The 19,606-nt window shown below is 39.3% G+C and overlaps 1 protein-coding gene across 2 annotated transcripts in view; it reads right to left on the bottom strand.

The window, feature by feature from the left end:
- The window catches only part of DPP10 (dipeptidyl peptidase like 10), a 298,202-nt gene that overhangs the window by 28,849 nt on the left and 249,747 nt on the right, over positions 1 to 19,606 (bottom strand). For both annotated transcript variants that reach the window (XM_075092913.1, XM_075092914.1), the window contains exons 11-15: positions 9,554 to 9,677; positions 7,384 to 7,422; positions 5,942 to 6,049; positions 1,544 to 1,635; positions 23 to 70 (exon numbers count right to left, since the gene is read on the bottom strand). In XM_075092913.1, the coding sequence (XP_074949014.1) occupies positions 23 to 70; positions 1,544 to 1,635; positions 5,942 to 6,049; positions 7,384 to 7,422; positions 9,554 to 9,677 (411 nt within the window). The remainder of the gene's footprint in view (positions 1 to 22; positions 71 to 1,543; positions 1,636 to 5,941; positions 6,050 to 7,383; positions 7,423 to 9,553; positions 9,678 to 19,606) is intronic.

Genomic DNA, 19,606 nt, shown 5'->3' with positions numbered 1-19,606 from the left:
CACAGCCTCATCCACTTCTTACCTGTGTAGCTGTCTTCCTCTTGGGGATTCTTCAGTGCTTAAGAAATAACTGTGGCCAAAAGACGAACAAAGTTAAACTCCCTTTAGTAAACTGTCTGATTTGGGTGGTGTTTAGAGAAGTGAGAGACTTCATAAATAACTTTTTTTAAAAATTAAAACCTCCCAAATATACATGAAGATCAAACCTAAGCTCCACGACTAACCTTAGACCCAGTATACAGAGTAGTTATTTCAGACGCTATATGATTTCATATTAAAACCGTGGTGAACACAGTATTTCATGGTTTCTGTTTAATTCCTGTAATGCCCAGGAACTCCAGTAGCAACCAGAACTCCTTTCTGTGTATTACAAATACAGGAGAGAAAGTTTCTCCTCCACTCCAGGGGTTTTCAATATAAATCCAAGGAGTAGAAAAAGGTCACAAGGAAATTATATCACAAATTACGATACGCATTATGATACCCGAAAGCCTTTTTGACTTGTAGAATGACTTTTTCTTCTGTCTAGAGGCAGGAGTTAGCACACTATGCAATGGTTTACAGACAAGGTTGTGTGGGTGGAAAGAAGTAGAGCTGCTGCAAAAATATCAAGACAAGGCCTTGGTGTGTCCCGGACGAGATCCCCACAACATTTCTGCTTGAGAGGTAGGAGGAGGGTAGGGAAGTCCTCTCAAGTGGCTGAGACCAGACACATGCACTCTGCCACCTCTCTGCAGGCTGAGTGCATCCAGACCTCATTTTTTTCACCTGAACCTTGGAGAAGTATCAAGAAATTCTCCACAGATATATTTTCAAAATCCATGGAAAGACTGGTCAGAAAGGGTGTTTCTCCAGTACCAGTGGAGATGATAGGCATTGTTGCAGCCTCAAAAAGGTCCTTGTTGAAATATCATTTCTTTTAAAGAAAATCAGAACTAGACACATCTGATTATTTTTTGCCATGTGGAGTTATACATGAAGACTAACCAAGATCTACTAAAGTTATGTGGAACCTTCAGATGGTTTGTCAGTTCTTTACTGCTCCCCAAAATCACCAAGTATGTGCTGCATTTCCTTCCCACTATGGTACTAAGATGGGCTTTGGAAAGGTTTCTGAGTGATTCAGGTGAAAATCATGGATTTGAATAATCGCTCGATATAATTTGACTTTATGTGGTTGAATCAGATCCCCAAAGTCCAGAGATCTCACGCAGTAACAAAGCAAGTTTTTCTGGAACCCAGGAAAGGGCCACCAAAATGTTATTACTGCTATATTGTGTGTTGATTTATTTTAAAAATACAGTGAATCAATTGATGTCACGGTATGCTCCTTTCCCTCTGCATAAAAACACATGCAGTAATACACAGGCAGAAAAATTGTCTGACAACTGCTTTTTATGTACTTGGGAGTGTAAAATTTACGGTAATGGTCAAAATGGAATAAATATTATTACTTAATTTTAGATACACTATTTCCAGTCAAAAGGATTTCACTTTAATAATTCAGATATTTTCATAAACAGACAAAAAGAATAGTGCTTACATCTTTTGAGTATTTTCATCATATGCCAGGATTTTGATAACTTCCCAGTTTCCTGACGTCAGGTGTCTCACACTGATTTGTTCACTTTTAGCCTGGGGAGAGACGGAAAATATTAACTTTCACCTTCCTTGTTACATTTTTCTTTGCGTAGCAGGATCCTCTGCATGTCATTACTGATTACATCTTTTTAAACTTTAATGTGCAACATAACATTTTTAAATCACAAACCTCACATTTTGACAGGCCCGAACTTCAAGTATCCTTTCCCTCACATTCATATAAACTTTTAAAAGTCATTAAAATAATCTCAGTTTCCATCACAATTTTTCTTTCAGTTGCCCACATGCCAACAGACTATACAAGTCCTGTACTTCAAGTTCTGTTTCTCTTAGTGTTTCTTTTCTTTTACAGGGGCATGGCAGGGGAATCTAACTCAGAACCCTGTAATGAAAACTCTGCACCACAGTGTGCTCACCAAGCTTTCATGTTTATTACATGCTCGTACTGACCCAAGATTACCACAAAAATGCTATGCCAATACAGCACCACCAACACCACCCTCATCTGAGGAGGCAGGCAAAAACCCCTATGAGGAATGCACCACACAGACTCAGACACAGAAGTTCCCAGCTTCTAAACCTAGATAAAGCCCCTGCTCCACCACGCACTCTGGAGAAGCCTCTCTTTATCCAGGTTCTGTAAGGAGAGTCTAAGAGTAGCCTCCAAATTTTGGCAACTGAAAAAGTTGAACAACTGCTTACAAGCTGGATAACATCCCTTGCTCCCTCTCATAGTTTCTGCCCCAGCAAGAGCCTAGAAAAATAAATGCTACAAGAAGAAGTTCAAAACCTCAAAGAAAGCAATGGCTGTTTTCTCAGTCAGTGCACCAGCAGCTGAATCCAGAAACACCAGGATGCAATGCATATCTACCTTAAGGTAAAAACAAACTCTTTGGCTGGAAGCTGCAGCAGACTCCTTATCAGAGATAGGTTAAAAACAAACCTGAAGAGTGAGAAACTCATTTGAGAGTGCTTCCTAGTGCAAAGGTAAAATTCTTGCTTAGGTTTCTGAAGATTAAAACTTCCACCATGAACATACTTGAAGAGTGTTTTTTCTCTACTACAGCTATGATGCTTGGCCTGGATATAAAAAGTCCTAGTTCTCAAATTCAAGACAAACGTTTTAAAGAAAAGAAGTGAGACTTCAGCTTATATTTCAGCATTAGAGTGTGAAATTGAGCAGCTGGAGTTACAAAGGAGGTCAGAGGGAGGATTTAATGGTGCTTTCTGGCCTCACACCCTGTGAATCTGGAGCACCGGTCCATACCCAGTCACAGTGGCATGACTGGTTATGTGGCCTACAAAAAGTCATAAAGGCAAAGAGGTTGGGTTTTTTTTATCCCTCAATTTTTGAACCGTACCCTGTAAACTCTGAGTTCTACATCAACAGCAGAAATAGCTAGACAGCAGAAAATACTCAAGGACACCTATGAGACATGTCTGAAGATGACAAGGCAGAAACAAGTCCCTTAGAACTGATCTGTTTTCTAACAGATCCACAAAGGAAGAATGATGTAGTAACTCTATGACAAGTCTTGCAAGTACCAACTGAAATCAGGACATTGTGCTAGGTGCTGTACATAGGTTTATGATGGTAATTCCCTTGTTCAATAAGGTTCTCATATTCAATGCTGTCTCCAGGAATGATTAAACATACAATTTAGTGATCTATTGTAAGTGACTACTTCTCCTCTAGAGAGAGAGATGCTGCAACTATTGAAAGAGATATTTAAATATTGAGATCACAGAATCTAACAAGAAACAGCAATAAAAAGCCCAGCCAAGCGTTAATAAACATGGTTATTTTTCAAGGTTACAGCCATAATACATAATTTATGAAGCTTGCAGGAAGTTCTTACCGTGATCCATTAACGTTACTTTAAAATCCTTACTTTGTGGTTGGAAGAAAGAGACTTTCTAGAGTTGCAAAACCCCAAGTAAGAAATTTCTGGACACATAACACGATTCAATCCCATTTTGAGATTAGTTTCTTTTAGATATTTCCTAAGTTACTAAAAGCATTTGAAAAGAATAAAACACATCTAGCCCTCTACATTCAGACAGTAAATAATACATGATAGACAGTAACCTTTTAAACAGTAACCTCCCCTTGCAAGAAGATTTAATTAGGTGCTTCTGTTAACCTGCTTTGATTATATCATTGACACATGCTTTTCTAAAGTACAGTCAAAGAAATGCAGCCCAAGAAAGTCCATCATTTGCCAGCACTTATTTTAAGACTGACAAATAAGCCTCAGTGATTAAATTAACCTAAAGCGAGCCACTGAAATCTAATTCTTTGTCACTGTATATTCATGTTGGTTTTGTGTTTTAACTTTCCTGTACTTGGAGGCTGATTTCTATTAATGAGCTCACATTTGTACTGAGTAGTACAGAGAAGTAACAAGAATCTGAAATCCAAATTCCAACGTTATCTGAGCACCATCACGAAAAACCTGCGACCATCTGGGTACCAGCGACCTGCCAACTGCTTTAAATTCTGCAGGGCACCTGTTATGCTGCTGTGGCTCTCACAAGGTGTGACAAACGCCCGATGTGACAAAAGGCTTTATGTGCAACGGTTAATATAATTTTTATGCCTCCATGTTTGCTTTAGAAATAATGCACAATCAGATTAATGCAGTGTGTAAAACACATCATATAAACACATTTCCTGTCCTTTATTGCTCTGTATCAGCCCCATTACCATGCAGAACATTGCTATTGATGAATAATGTTTGATACATGGGATATCACATCTCCTCCTCTTCTCAGGGCAGCTATATACTTAAAGCCAAATTTGTCATTGGTGATACCATTCAGACTTGTTTACTCAGGGTGATGGTGATCAAAATATAGATACTTTTGATTTTTGGAGCTGTACAGTAGCCAGGGCTCTAATTCTGCCTCAAAGGTATAGAATACTAAACTCTTAATCGTAAGATTGACTTTAAACGTTATTCTGGTGGGATTAAAACATGTATTTAAAAGTAGGTATATATTTAATTATCTTATTGAATAAAGTGGGCTTAATCTTTTGCTTAATATTTTCCTGAAATAGGATCAAGTTTCCCAGGCTCTTTAGTAGTGAAATATGTCAGATCCTATAGGTTTAAGGCAAATTTGATTGTAACATCCTTGGGAATGCTCCAAGTTAATTTTCAGATCTACATCATTATTATCTCATGTATTTTAAAGATACTTATCCATACTGGGAAAGAAACAAAAATAAGACACTTGGTTTTGTTCTGGTGTGAATTTTTGTGTGGTTATGATATTAATACACCTTTACCAGATTGTCATCTGAGCTACTGTTTTCTTTGGAAGATAGAATTTGACATATCTTTGATCCCTTTTTTCTTGTCTGATTCTCTCTTGATATATTTACTCTAGTGAATGAGTATCTTGTTCTTGCTTCTTCAGGTTAAATTTTCATTAAAGTTCTTTTGCTCTTTTTCTGCTGCAGTACACTGTGAACATATTTCAGACTTAATAATGTTCATACCAGAACACTGTCATAAAGGGAGATAATAGAGTTGCCTGGTGCCAAGTCTGCTATTTTGATGTTTTGGGTACCTGGATAATCCCTCCTATGTCATATGGCTCTGCTAAAGCACCTGGATTAATGCTCTGCTGATTTAAATAGATGCCTTGGAGTGATCCGTTCCAGGGCATAATTTCCTTTATTAGTTCATCACAATTTCATACTGGTGACCTTCAAAGTCATAGTGCAAATTTATCTTCTTTCAGATTCTTCTTTGGAAAAGCAATGACCTTGGGAAGCCACTGGAAAATGTTGCGAAGGGTAATAAGAGAGTCCTAGTTTTCTCAAAATTTTAAGCTTTAGGTGTTGCCTCCCTTACTGTCATGTGTAAGACCAGAATTACGAATATTCTGAATTGACATTTAAAGTTATACATATGCATATATAGTGAATAAAAAGAAGGTAAAATGAGCGTTTCTGCAGGTCTCAAATTTCTGTGGCTATAAAACATTATTACTGACAGAAGGGTTCAACAAGACAACATCTCTGCTTGTCTATAGAGGTACAAAGGAAACATGAAATCTTCCAGAGAGAGTACTTTGGAAATACCTTTCATTTACAGACCTTACATGCCACGACATCAGAGCTCTAAGAAAAGAGACAGAGCTCCACTTATGCTGCAAGAAATTATTACTATGTCCCTCTGCACCACGTGACAACCTGGACAGAACAAATGACCACAACACAAGTATTCAGACTCTACTGAAGTGCAAGCCTTTGCCTGGGTCATGTGTCCTCAGTAAAAGTCCTAGATGACCACTAGAATATTAAAAGTAGCCTGAACCAAAACCTTACCTGAACAATAAACATGGCTATGTGGTGGAATTCGCCCCGGCCTCCCTGCTTCACTGGGACAGTCATGAAGAACTTACTGCCATCCTTGGAGAAAACCGGTTCTTCATTCTATAAATGTAAGACTGTGTTATTTTGTCACACTTCCCATTAAACTTCTTAATAAAACATCAGCTTAGTTTTTTTGTTCCTTGTTTTTTGTTATTGCTGTGCTCATAAGACGACTGGGGAAACATCCTTAGATTTTAAATATATTCTGCTAAGATGAACAAAAATGTGGTGGTTAAAGGTAAGTGCAGTTCATGCCAGTAGTTACCATTGTCCTAAAGTTACCAATCCTGTCCTAAAGCATGTATTACAGCCCTTGCAAAACTCTCCCTCCCAATGAAAGGTCTGGTAGTCTAATCCCTAATGCAGCAGAGCTTTCCAGGATACATTCCTTTACTGACATACAATTAATGACAGAGAGAAGTCCTACCAGTGATGAGGAGAGCAAATGTTTCCATGGTCTGGACTCGTCAAAACATTACTAATTACATGCTTAACACTCACTGATTTTGATAATGTTGTATGGAAAAAATAAGCACATTGAAACAATATTCTGAATCATGGTCTTACCATCAATTGTAGCCTGATGCAATACCATCTTTCCATGTCTAACTTTACACAGAAGTATTAAAGGAAAATGGCTTGCTATAAAAGCATAGATTTTTAAAAATGATTTCTCATTTGCACATTGCAAAATGAAGCCTGAAATGTATTTTAAATAGAATGTGTTTCATCCATTTATTGGATAGCTCTTCTGAGGCTATGAAAATGGAATCATTTGCTGACATTATTAGTTCAACATATTGTTCTGGGTATGAATTTAGAAATATTCTTACGCACTCCAATTATAGCCCGTATGACCTCTAATCTTTGAACTCCTTCGGCTTTAATTTGGTGAGGTTATTTTTTAATCAGAAAAAAATCAGAACAGTACATAGGACATGCTTGGAATAGGATTAATCTGATCTATCTTTAACTATCCAAGAGTTAGGCAGTTAATCAGCTGGTCACCTATGTGCTTACTTAACTGAATGGAGAGATTGGAAACTGAAGGGAAAATTGCCTCAAACCCAGATAGGTGTCTCAGTTCAAAGGGCTGAACCGCTCGCTGGTAGTGCATAGCTCTTTCCACCCCTGACGTGGGCAGCTAGATAGTGAAATGCCCTCTGCGTGACGCTAAGTGACAGGATTCCCACTACCAAAGAAACAAACTGCCATCTGAATGTTTACACAAACACTGCTATAATCCTCAGCTGTTAGATTAATTCAGGATCCTAAAAAGTACTTAATTTTAGAAGGAATTGATTTTAATAGCGTATAAAATAACATATCATTAAATAAAAATAACAATGATGCAATTTCACATTATACACCCAGAAATAGCATTTATACTATACCTGTTTAGGAAGCCACAGGTCTGACTGCATTTCATATTTCTAAAAAAAACCGAAAAATTGCTTTTATGGAATAGTTATAGGTCAAAAATATTTCCTACATTCAGCAAAAGGTCTCTGGGTATTTCATGTTTTTTTTTCTACTGTGTTACAATCTTCACATCTCTTCATTGCACTTACATTGAAACAAACGATAATTTAATTACAAAGTCAGCTGCTTTATTCAGAGTTTTTGGTAGAACACCACAGGGGACCTAAGAATGCCTTTTTCAGTCCTTTCTGATTAGCTATCAGGAAGCTTTACACAAGCAGTTCTATTTGTTTTTTACCTCTAGGCATCATCTGACAACTGGATATTTTAGGCCCTTCATCAACTCTGGGCAAACAGCCAGCATCAAGCTCAAAGTGTGAGACCTTTTCAAATCACAATCCCTTGCTTTACTGGGTTGTAGGGCGGCATCAGTGAAGAGAAGAAAAATAAATGCAAATGATTGTTTTTTACTGGTCACATTCATATTTCACATCATGCCAGCTAAAAAAAAACCCCAAATACCAGGCACACATTGTTGGAAAAAAATATAGAATATACGTCAACTGTTGTAAATTGTCACAGTCACACTGAAGTCATGAAAATGTATTAGTTATAGAAGCATCTGTACATATATGGCCTGAAAAATGAAAAATCTGTAGTTACTATAGCAGCTGGTTTTATACAGTACTTTTTGTCACTGAGAACATGTGCAAAATGCTAAAAAAAATAAAGAAAATAACAGGTTTACAGTTGAAATCAAATGGTCTGATGTAGTGTTAGCTTCTCACAATATGGCCTTTCCTCAACCATTACTGAATTCAAGAGCATCACCTTATCGCAGCAGAGGAACTGCCAGGGTTACAAGCATGAGCCCTGGCTGGGCTGTGCTCACTACGCTGACACTGCATGGCTGTCCTTCCTCACCCACCTACAAGGTCCTTCGTGCACTTTATTTCTTCTGGAGTGGGACTGCTCAATCTCTCTCTCTTATATTATGTCCTGGATTAGAGCTCCCTGGACACCTACTTCAGACAAGTCCAATTGACCCTGGAGCACACAAGGGTTTCCTTTCAGAAGCGACTGCTCACAGCGGTTCCTGGCTGACTTTCTCAATAGAAGGGCACAAGGCTTTTAGGAACAAGGTAAAAAGCAACCCAGTCGACAAACCTCTGTGTTCACGATCTTAATCCATAGTTCGGGGACTTATTCACAGTTTCCGAGTCAGGAAAAGCAACCTGCACTATGTAGCAAAAGCAGACAAGCTTGGAAATAATCCCTACCAATTTAACATGACTGACACTGATGGGAGCAGACACCGATGGGAGCCTTTTGACTCAGAGGCCAAACTTAGACCCACATTAATTACTCCTAACCATTTACACTGCCAAATTATACCCTCTGTTTTGGAGCATCTGTTGGTACTGATATTAACGTGTATAGAAAACATTTATACTTTTAGCTGGTTCTGGGAAGAGATGTGACTCAGAATGGGAAAGCGGCCAACTGCATTCAAGATGCAAGATTAACTGTGAAAATGGAGAGATGTAACGCAGGAGTGTCAGAAGTCAAAGCCTGGGTCAAGGGATGGGTTGTGGCTAGATTCAAGTAGAAAAATGTATTTCAGCTTGACTTACATTCAAAATGTAATATCCCTGTTGCCTTTCAATTTTAGTTTTTTTCTGAAGTTATTTAATCCTGCTATCGAATTTGCAGGAATTATCAGAATTTTACACCTTTTCCTTAAACACATGTAAACTGTGAGAGACAGAAAGATCTGAAATGAAACTCTGTAGAGGGAGAGAGGAGAAACCAGGCAGCTGAAAATATCTGATGGAAGACAACCCTGTCACTGTGCTAGCTATATTCAAAGTACATGATGTTCCACAACTGCAGTTTCTACTGAAGTTAATGAATGAACAAAGCTTCGTAATTCTGAAAATGTCACTCGAAGTTGCTAATTGCATGAAATCATTTCACCAGATTTGGAATTTTCTCACATCTGTTTCCTCCCTGTTGACTAATTATATTCTGCTCGCAACTACTGCATCTGCACACTGATTTCTGAAAATCTTTTTCTGAACATGAAAACAAAATGCAGGAAGAAACCTTCAAAAGAGACTTTAGGAAAAAAATTCAACTTACCCTGCTGCAAGCTCCAGTTGTGGTTTCACAAACTGTAAGGATGGAGATATTCTGAGGTCTGTTTAACCATCTCACCACAGCTTTGGTGTTGCTTACCCACTTCACCATGGTGACGTAATACTCCCTAAATAAACATTTGAAATGACAATGTTCAGATCATTCCTATTTCAGGTTTGACATTTTTTGTTTAAAAAATACACAGTTCATCAAATGCTGGATTTGTACTGCATGACAGTATCAGCACTGAGGGATGGAGAAAATAACCCCAAGTGCTCAGCATCTGTGTTCCTACAAGTGGGAAGGCTCAGTCCTAGTGCATTTTCCCCCAGGGAAATTTGTACTACATTAGCACCTCCTCCTCAGCCCTTTGTAAAATATAAACTTTACCAAATGTGAAACATCTATTTGTGAATACACGAGCCATGTACTGGCCGTCCAGCTTAAAAGTGAACACTAAATCCCAACAGACGCCAGTATTTTCCCATACCACATACCTTCAGAAGACATATTTTTGCAAAAGGATCCAGCCCTACTGGCAAACAGAAGAAAATGGTCTGTAATGTTAGAGGGCAGGCAAGACCACTTTAAAATGTCACTTGTAAAATAACAAGTATTTCATAATGGGACTTCTGCATAAAGGGAAGTCACATCCAGTATCAGTGTGTGTCAGCTTTCATTCTGAGAAATAACTCATAATATCAGACAAATTGTCTGTCCCTCAATGACCCTGGCTGAGCAAGGGTGACTTCCTAGGCACAGGCTAATGGTATGGAGTACCTGCCTCCCCTCCTCCCAAAATCCTGTTAGGCTGCCAGACTGGGGATGTTACAGAGGAAGACCTGTTGCAGCTTGCCAGGCTATTTGCTTCACTTCCCTACTCGTGGCAGCTGGCAGCTTTCACAGTCCAGCTGGGTTATGTGCAACAGTGGAGCGAACTTGTCTGGAAACTCAGCCCCCCTTTAAAACAAGGGGCTTAGCTTGCATATGATGAGGCTTTTAATCTAATACTGATGGAGATCTCATTACTCTTTGACAACACATATTTAATTATACATTCAAAAGACTTCCTACCAGATCAAAAAGGCTAAGCGGCACCAACAGCAAAGTTGTGTACAATTCCGATGCTGCACACAGGAGATGCAGGAGGCAGCAATTCACTGCAGCTTCACCCAGCCTTCGACTGGGCTGTATTTGAAGAACACAGCTGAACTACCCAATACGCCCAACTTTCTTTTGGCTTTTATGATTAACTTTTAGTAATATAGATATTTTCACATGTGGATACCACAATGATGATTAGAAATGGTGACTTCAGGTGTATTCTGAGTCTAACACTTATGTTTTTTTGGTTTAAAAAGCTTTTTAACTTACTGAGGAGCAAAAACATATGCCAAAAATAGCACAAGGTCTAACATGAGACCAGGTGACACAGCCAACAAAATAATGATCCAACAACCAAACCAAAGGGCGCAACACCAAATCTCAGGTCACTGGTTCCCCATAGCAGAACTCAAGAAACAAGAGTTGAAAATTTCTCCCTCTGCAGTCGTGCCTTCATAAGGCTGTCTAAAACCACTGCAACAGTGCATACAGAAGCCTGATAGAGCCAAAAGTTAATGTTCAAAACATGTGTACAAGGACTGCCTCCCTCTACCCGTACTTAGACACCAAGGTAAGACAGCATCCACTGACAACAAAGCCTTAATTATTCCAGAACCAAATTCTACAAAATAGAGCCTGAGCTGTTCCATTTGGAAAAGTCTTCAGTGAGGGATGGAAACAGAGATTTAATCATTCAGAATCCAGCTGACATAGTAATTAATAGTTCAAATCAAACCATAACATCATCTTCCATCACTGACAAACTCCTTGAGTGAAAGCAAAAGATCGTTTAGAAATTCCTTTTTTTCCCCTTTTCATCAACTATGCATAAAAATATGTTAAAATTTCACTACATTATGACTTGCTCCTCAGGAGTGTGCTATAGTGTGTGTGTGTATAAATGTACAAAGATAGACTCGTAGAATCATAGAATTGTTAAGGTTGGAAAGGACCCTTAAGATCATCGAGTCCAACTGCTAACCTATCACTGCCAAGTCCACCACTAAACCATATCCTCAAGCACCACGTCCACCCTTCTTTTAAATACCTCCAGGGATGGAGACTCCACCACCTCCCTGGGCAGCCTGTGCCAATGCCTGACAACCCTTTTGGTGAAGAAGTTTTTCCTAATATCCATCCTAAACTTCCCCTGGCACAGCTTGAGGCCATTTCCTTTTGTCATATCACTTGTTACTAGGGAGAAGAGACCAACACCCACCTCACTACAACCTCTTTTCAGGTAGTTGTAGAGAGTGATAAGGTCTCCCCTCAGCCTCCTCTTCTCCAGGCTAAACAACCCCAGCTCCCTCAGCCGCTCCTCATAAGGCTTGTTCTGTAGACCCTTCACCAACTTCGTTGCCCTTCTTTGGACACGCTCCAGCAACTCCATGTCCTTCTTGTAGTGAGGGGCCCAAAATGGAACACAGTATTCAAGGTGCAGCCTCACCAGTGCCGAGTACAGGGGCACGATCCTTGCCCTGCCTCTGCTGGCCACACTATTCCTGGTACAAGCCAGGCTGCTGTTGGCCTCCTTGGCCACCTGAGCACACTGCTGGATCACGTTCAGCCAGCTGTCAATCAACACCCCCCAGGTCATTCTCTGCAGGGCAGCTTTCCAGCAACTCCTCCCCAAGCCTGTAGTGTTGCATGGGGTTGTTGTGACCAAAGTGCAGGACCCGGCACTTAGACTCGTTGAATCTCATACCATTGGCCCCGGCCCAAAGATCCAGCCTTTCCAGGTCTCTCTGTAGAGCCTTCCTGCCCTCCAGCAATCGACACTCCCACCCAGCTTGGTGTCATCTGCAAACTTACTGAGGGTGCACTCAATCCCCTCATCCAGATCATCAGTGAAGACATTGAACAGGACCGGCCCCAACACTGAGCCCTGGGGAACCCCACTCGTGACCAGCCACCAACTGGATTTGACTCCATTCACCACCACTCTCTGGGCTCGGCCGTCCAGCCAGTTTTTAGCCCAGCGCAGAGTGCACTTGTCCAAGCCGTGAGCAGCCAGCTTCTCCCAAAGAATGCTGTGGGAGACAGTGTCAAAGGCTTTACTAAAGTCCAAGTAGACAACATCCACAGCCTTCCCCTCATCCACTAGGCGGGTCACCTGGTCATAGAAAGAGACCAGGTTAGTGAGGCAGGACCTCCCTTTCATAAACCCATGCTGGCTGAGCCCCATCCCCTGGCTGTCCCACATATGCCGCGTAATGGCATTCAAGATGATATACTCTTCTGAAAAGAAATACTGTCTTCTGTCTCCAGGTAATGTTCCTTTGTAATTCACAGTTTTGCATTTAATGTATTGTTTCATATATACAGTGCACATACACACATACAGAGTGGTGTGGTCACAGGTCAACAGATATAACCAAGTTGAAGTTTGTGGAAGAAAATCATATATTTTATTAGATTGGCTGATACAGTTGAATTAAAAAAGAGAAGCCTGCAGGGCAAAAACTGTTTTAGTTCTGAGGCAGCTGCTATCAGCTTGTGTCTCCAAACTTATCAGGCATTTTTTGCAATGAATTCATTGCAAATTCATTCATTTGCAATTCATTGCAATCTAGCAATGAAAATAAGCACTCTCTCTTTCCCTGCAGACCCAAATACACAAATGTACTGAGATTACTAGTCCTTCTGCATCTGTACATATATTAAGTTTCCTCACACCACTTCAAAGAGGAAAGACTGTGATTACTTTCTGGACAAAGGACTGAAGCAAGATATTAAGTAAAAATTTACACTCATTTTAGATCCTCAATTTGGTGCCCTTTAATTAGGTGCTCTACAGCACTTTGCATGTTCAGAGCACAACTTTAATCCTTGTTCAGGAACATTTCTTAAATCAGACTGTGGATTAATTTAATGCATGTTCAAAGAGAAGCAAACACATTTATCGATTGCCTATGCAATGTTAGTTTAAACTCACTGGATCACAGAGGGGCTGCGTGGCAGAGACAGAACTCAGTGTTAGCATTCAATTGGCCTAATAAGAACAGACTTTTCTCTCTTTCTGTGACTTGTTTTATTCAAGCTCTGTGTGTTTCCTCATGCCACTCCTAACTTTCTTTTTCCTACACTTTGTGTAGCCAGTTCCAGGGTTTTCCTTATCGATCCCTTTTCTCACAGGAGGGCCACTATAAGATGATCATGGGAACTGTAAAACCTGTTTGTTGATACCCATCTCCTCTATCTTCACAATCTCACCAGCTCTCACGGTTCCCACGGAAATCCTTGATTGTCAAGAAAACCTCATTCAATCCCTGCCTCATAGATCTGCCTTTTTGGTTTTTAGCCAGTCCCCATTTCATGGTCTAATCAAGTTTTCATCTCAGACTTTTTAGTCTCTTCCCTCTCATCTGCCCTAGAATTTTTCCCTTCTGAATTCCAAAGAGATAGCTTTCCTCTTTACTCTGTGTAAAAGCAGACAGAAAACACTGAAAACAGAGAAAAGGCGATCTCCTTCCACAGCATCCCATGATCAGTCAATATTGAAGGAGCTTGTACATGACTCACTTTATTCTAAGTTGGATTGAACCAGGCAATGCATAAAAACAAGATCTTCAAGCCCGTTGACCAGACAGAGACCTACTTCTGATTCCGCATTCGGTATTTAAATATCTTTCTTGGCTTCAAATTGGCCTAAGGCATTTATATAACGTAATCAGTATAAAGAAGGTACAGCTTCCCCTTAGGCTTGTGAACCAGGAATATGACATGTATACAGACAGCTCAACAGCAGGAGCTGGAACATCCCACATGTGCCGAGGAGGTGCTGTACACCGAGAAAAGTCAACTCTTGGGGCCTGAGGGGGTCCAAGAAAAAAATTTCCAACTGTAGGCATTAAGAAAGCAAACACCTTTCCTGAGCATATGGCAATTAACTTTTTTTTCCAGTGACTTGTTACTTGATGAAATCTGGATTCATTTTTCACTGCTGATAAAAAACATGTTAAACATCAAAGGTGTTTATCATCCTCTGCCAAGCTTGAAGACCCAATTTTTAAAAAATCTTTCTTTCTTATAGAATGTTTTCCTTTATTTTGATTATCTCAACTGATACACAGTTCTATGGAAGTAGTTTCACAGTTTCCTAGTACATTTATCATAATTCAAGAATGTCCAGCATGTCTTGTTTCACTTGTAAGTTTTGGGATGCTTGTAGCTAGAAAGATATATATGTCTGTCTTGCTGCCCGTTATTGTAAGTGCTTAGCAAAGTCAACAAAGAAAATAAGCTGAACAAAGGAAAGGGATTTGCACTGCATTACACTGGAAGCATAGTTATAGTCATAATTAAATTTGAACATTAGATACCTAGATTTGAAATAGAGAGACTCACCTCATGGGAAACACACCCCACACTCCCCCAGTTTTAAACTTTAAAATAAGAAACTGTCCAAGAAAAATAATCAAACTTTGCAACTTCATACCATTCACTGTGATGAAGAAATCTGTGCCAACTTCAAGCTAGTGAGATGATTATGAAAGAAACCTGCTTATAAGAATAGCTGGAAGACATTTAACATTTATGGCAATGGAAAAAGTTGATGATGGTATTAATGATTTGGGTAATAAATACAACAGGGCTCAGCTAAAGAAAGCCAGCCTTTACACTCACTATTGTGCTGGCAGGTTGTTATCTAAGAAGGTAAACAACAGAAACTTGCCCCATGCACAATGATCTAGAATATTTACCATATTCTTAAATTATTTAGGTTGTTGAGTATTGAAAAGCATACGACAATTTTCAGATACTGATAGAAAATCTCACTCTCAGAAACACACATGGAAAACAACACAAACTGAGACATGACCTGCAAGATAGCTAAGATAACTACAGGTTGTCAGTATTTTGGTATACTATACATGACTTTAGCTATGTATACATTGATGCATGTACTGCAATTTTATTCTGAGACTAAGCCACAGGTATTTGGTTGGAAGGAGCTTTTCTAGCTCACCCTCCCATGAGTGCTGGTGGCTACCATCCTAGCCAGATTAACAAGTTCTGCTCCCCATTTCCTTGCAGCTGTGGGCCCTGGCCACAACCATCTTGGTACCTACAGACAGACTCTCATCTTTCCCGCTGAACCCCCAGTTTGGTTATGGGTAACTGACACAGCAACCTCCCTCAGCCTGCTGGCCACACTCCTCCTAGAGCAGGGACCAGCCTTGGTGAAAATAAGCGTGCACTCTGTCTGCCATTGAGCCCCAAGCACAAATCCCTTGGCAGGACGGCTGGGCAGGCACTCGGGTCCCAGCCCCTGCTGACACAGAGGCTTGTCCTGGCCCAGAACTTGCATTTCTTTCCACTAAACAGGGAAGGGAATAATCAATAAATACCTTGGCATTGGGCGGGAAAGCTTCAATAAAATCAAGTATGTGAATGTATTTTTATCCTGTAGGCTTTGACTGAATAGATTACAGCCATTTACTATAAGGTATGATAGTGAATTAATCATTTACATTAACCTTGTGAGACAGGTATTGTTATTGCCAAGTTACAGAAGAGGGGAAGGGCAGAAGTGTGAAAGAAGTGACTAGACATAGCATATCTAAGAAAAGCCAAAAGTAACCCTCCGTTTTCTAAATACCAAATTGCACCATCCCTCATCTTTCCCATTTCCAGTCAGAATCAAATAAGCTTTCTATTCCAAAGCAAGGCTCAGACAAACTGGCTGCCAGAAGTATAAAACTAATCTTTCAAGATTCAAAAGGTGATTTCAAATGAGAAGTACATAAATATCCAAATGATTTTGTTGATTTGGAAAGGCGTGGATAATAAAAACATTGCTGAGGCCTGTAAGAGCATTATTTGAATTTATGAAAACTCAATTTCTTAAGTGTTTCCCATTCCATTAAAAAGGATTAATTAAAATCAATAAAACTGATTTAAACCTGTCATACAAAGTCAGAAGGGTCTGATTGTATATTTCAGTCTCTTTAAAAGCAGGTGTATATGAAATGAGAATGTGGACATATAGCAATTTTTTAGGTATTTAAATACCATTGGAAATAGTAAGGAAAAGAATTGACTTAATTTCTGGTCAGCAGTGGCCACCTGTGGCTGGGAATAGTGCAGAGCCAACGCAGCTTGTTCACTGTGGCTGAGAATGGGGAAAGCAAACAGTGGATGACTCCCACGCTGAGACTGTCGAGAGCCAATACATAGTTGTAGCAGAAAAATATTTTCATCATGTATGGAAGCACAGCTCTGCTGTAATAACTCAACTGCAACTTCTTTCGTGTGTTATTTTACATTTTCTCTGTCTTAGCAATTTCCACTTTGGAAAAGAAATGAAATTTTTCTGCCTGACAGGTCTAAATTCTAAATAGGGTTTGAAAAATCAGCCTATATCATTTCTTATTATCATATTAATACCTTACATCTAAATATCACCAGTTACAAGGTTTCTTCGGGTATCCTAAGCTGCAGTGGTTTGAACTGACCGCTTACACACCATATTGTTTTTTCAAGATCTGCAGTAGGAGGTATAAGCTTTTCAACTTCAGGAGCTAGCGGTGTACAAATGCACACATATTTCATCTTACATGTATATTGGCTTTCTAGGACTAATGACAACAAAAAACTGCAGTACAAAGGCACGTTTGCCACTGAAGAAAACATAATGTAATTGTACACATGGAATGGAAACACCAAGGGGGAAACAGTAATTGCACTGAATGCAACCACATGTTGAAAGACAGACTGTCAGTCTTTTTGTAGCATTAACAGTGCACAGCAGATGGTAAATTCTTCCACAGAATAAAAGTTTCAGGAGCAAATTTACAAACGCTATAGCTATCTTTATAGCAGAATAACCTGAACAAAACTTGGGAAATATTGCCAAGCACCTTAACAGAACCACTGCAAGAAGTAAATGAAGGCAGAACGTTGAAATTACTCAATGTTAGATCAAGTTCCCAAATGCCCTAAAAATCAGAGAAACAGTTTTCTCTCTTCAGAGGTCCTGCACTGCACACAATTTAGTGAGAGCTGAGAATGTGAACGTTATTTTCTGTGTTTATAAATAACAGAAACCCCCTTCCATACCCATTTTGTGTGGTTTCTCTGCATAGGAGTGAATCTCTCCTGTAATAGCAGTTGGTTATAACTCGTACAGTGTCTATTCCCAAAATGTTTCTCCCCTGAAAGATCCATAAAACTACATACGATAGTGTCCCATTCCATTCAAACCTGAAAGACTCCCATGGCCTATTTACTAATGACTCCATAATGAATGGATTAGAAACGTACTGAAAAAAGTTGACTGTTAAAAGTAGCTACTACTTTTATTAAAAAAGATAATACTTTTAAAAAACCCTCCCAACCATTACAAACTCCAAAGACTTCCACTCTAGAAAGGCCTGTTCAAAGCTCAATCTTCATACCTCTATGCATATTATTATGTGTGTGTATATATATATATATATATATGGATTGATGACCAGTGTGATGACTGACTGCTACTCAAATCCGGAGTCAGAATGCAATATTTACAGTACACTTAGCTGACAGCTATATAATTTTTCTAAATTTTATAGCACAGACATTATACCTTAAGAGCTAAAATTAAGACGAAACTAACTTTTTTCCAGGTTTATATCGTTTTACTGTCTTCTGATACAGCAGCAAAACAGAATTTTAAACATTAATATTATTTCAATTAAACAGCAACAATATCATTACCAGGGACTCAAAAATCTGGCAAAGATTTTTTCTGCCCCTTAAGGCTCAGGAAAGAAATGCCACCAATTGAGCTACTGCTAGCCTTCAGCTTCAAGATAAAAAAAATAAATAATAAAAAAGATACCAATATCCATACATTTTATTCTATTTTTATTTTCAATCTTCTGGGGAGGATGAATGAATCTGAAAAATCTAAAGTGAAACCATAACACCTGAACAACATTTTCAAGATTATTTTTTCTTGGGGATTTACACATTGCTTTCTCATTTCACTTCTTCATGCTTTCTGACATTTAAAAGACAATTTCAGTGTTGTTTAAGAGGGTTAAGACGCCAGTCTTGAAAGCAAGGAATCTCTTTCGGATCTTACACTATTACTTAATTAATGAAGGGTTATAGCAAGCAGCAGGAGATTTTATTATGTTTTTCAGTAGTGGCCCATCAACAGAAATAAAATACTTCAAAAAGCACAAAATCATTCCTTTCACTGACACAGTCAGTAAGCATTCCAGCTAACATAACTCACTGTTAAATTATTCCTGGTCTAAATTAGGGTACCTCAGTCTGTATAGAAGCGAGCTACACCAGCTTAAAATTGGGTGCAACAGTTGTGAATCAGGGCCCATCCTGGCTGGTTTGTGAACAGTTACAAAATCTTTTTTTGGGTTTTGTAGGAACTGCAAAAATCAGCAACTATATTTAGAGGGATTTTTTTAGCTAAAGGTAGGTTTATGGTTGCCAATCTTTTCCACATCTTTTCCCATCTGAAAATGCCCTGAGTCAAGAGAGGAAGGCACACTCCCCTGGCCCTTAGGGACTGCAGCCAGATCTGGACTGTGGTAGGTGTTTTATTGTTATTATTACCTGTATTATACAATAATTTAAGGTTAGAAGATCATTAACATGTGCACTGAAACCACAACTGGAATTTAATCAATCCAACTGCAATTCCACACACTGGAATACACATATGGGAAGGAATGAAAATTTTCTTGCCCTAAACAAAAGTTTCAAGGCACCTCAAAGTGAGGACAGGTAATTGGGAGCTCAGCTTAAGGGTGTAACTTTAGCAGGAGATTCACCAGTTGCATCCAGACCTCATTTCTTCAGCCCCAAAGTCAAAGGGACTGTTAAATTAGCTCAGGGCTTCTGAGCCAGTTTCTCCTGAAAAACACAGCACGGCCCTTCTTCGCCTATGTGATCTGGTGGCATCGCATCTCACCTTCTGTGGCATCGCACCTCACTGCATCTGTC

Source organism: Phalacrocorax aristotelis, chromosome 5 (genome assembly GCF_949628215.1).
Source record: "Phalacrocorax aristotelis chromosome 5, bGulAri2.1, whole genome shotgun sequence".
In the NCBI taxonomy this organism is placed as follows: Eukaryota; Metazoa; Chordata; class Aves; order Suliformes; family Phalacrocoracidae; genus Phalacrocorax; species Phalacrocorax aristotelis.
This window is presented reverse-complemented; position numbering and strand designations above follow the sequence as displayed.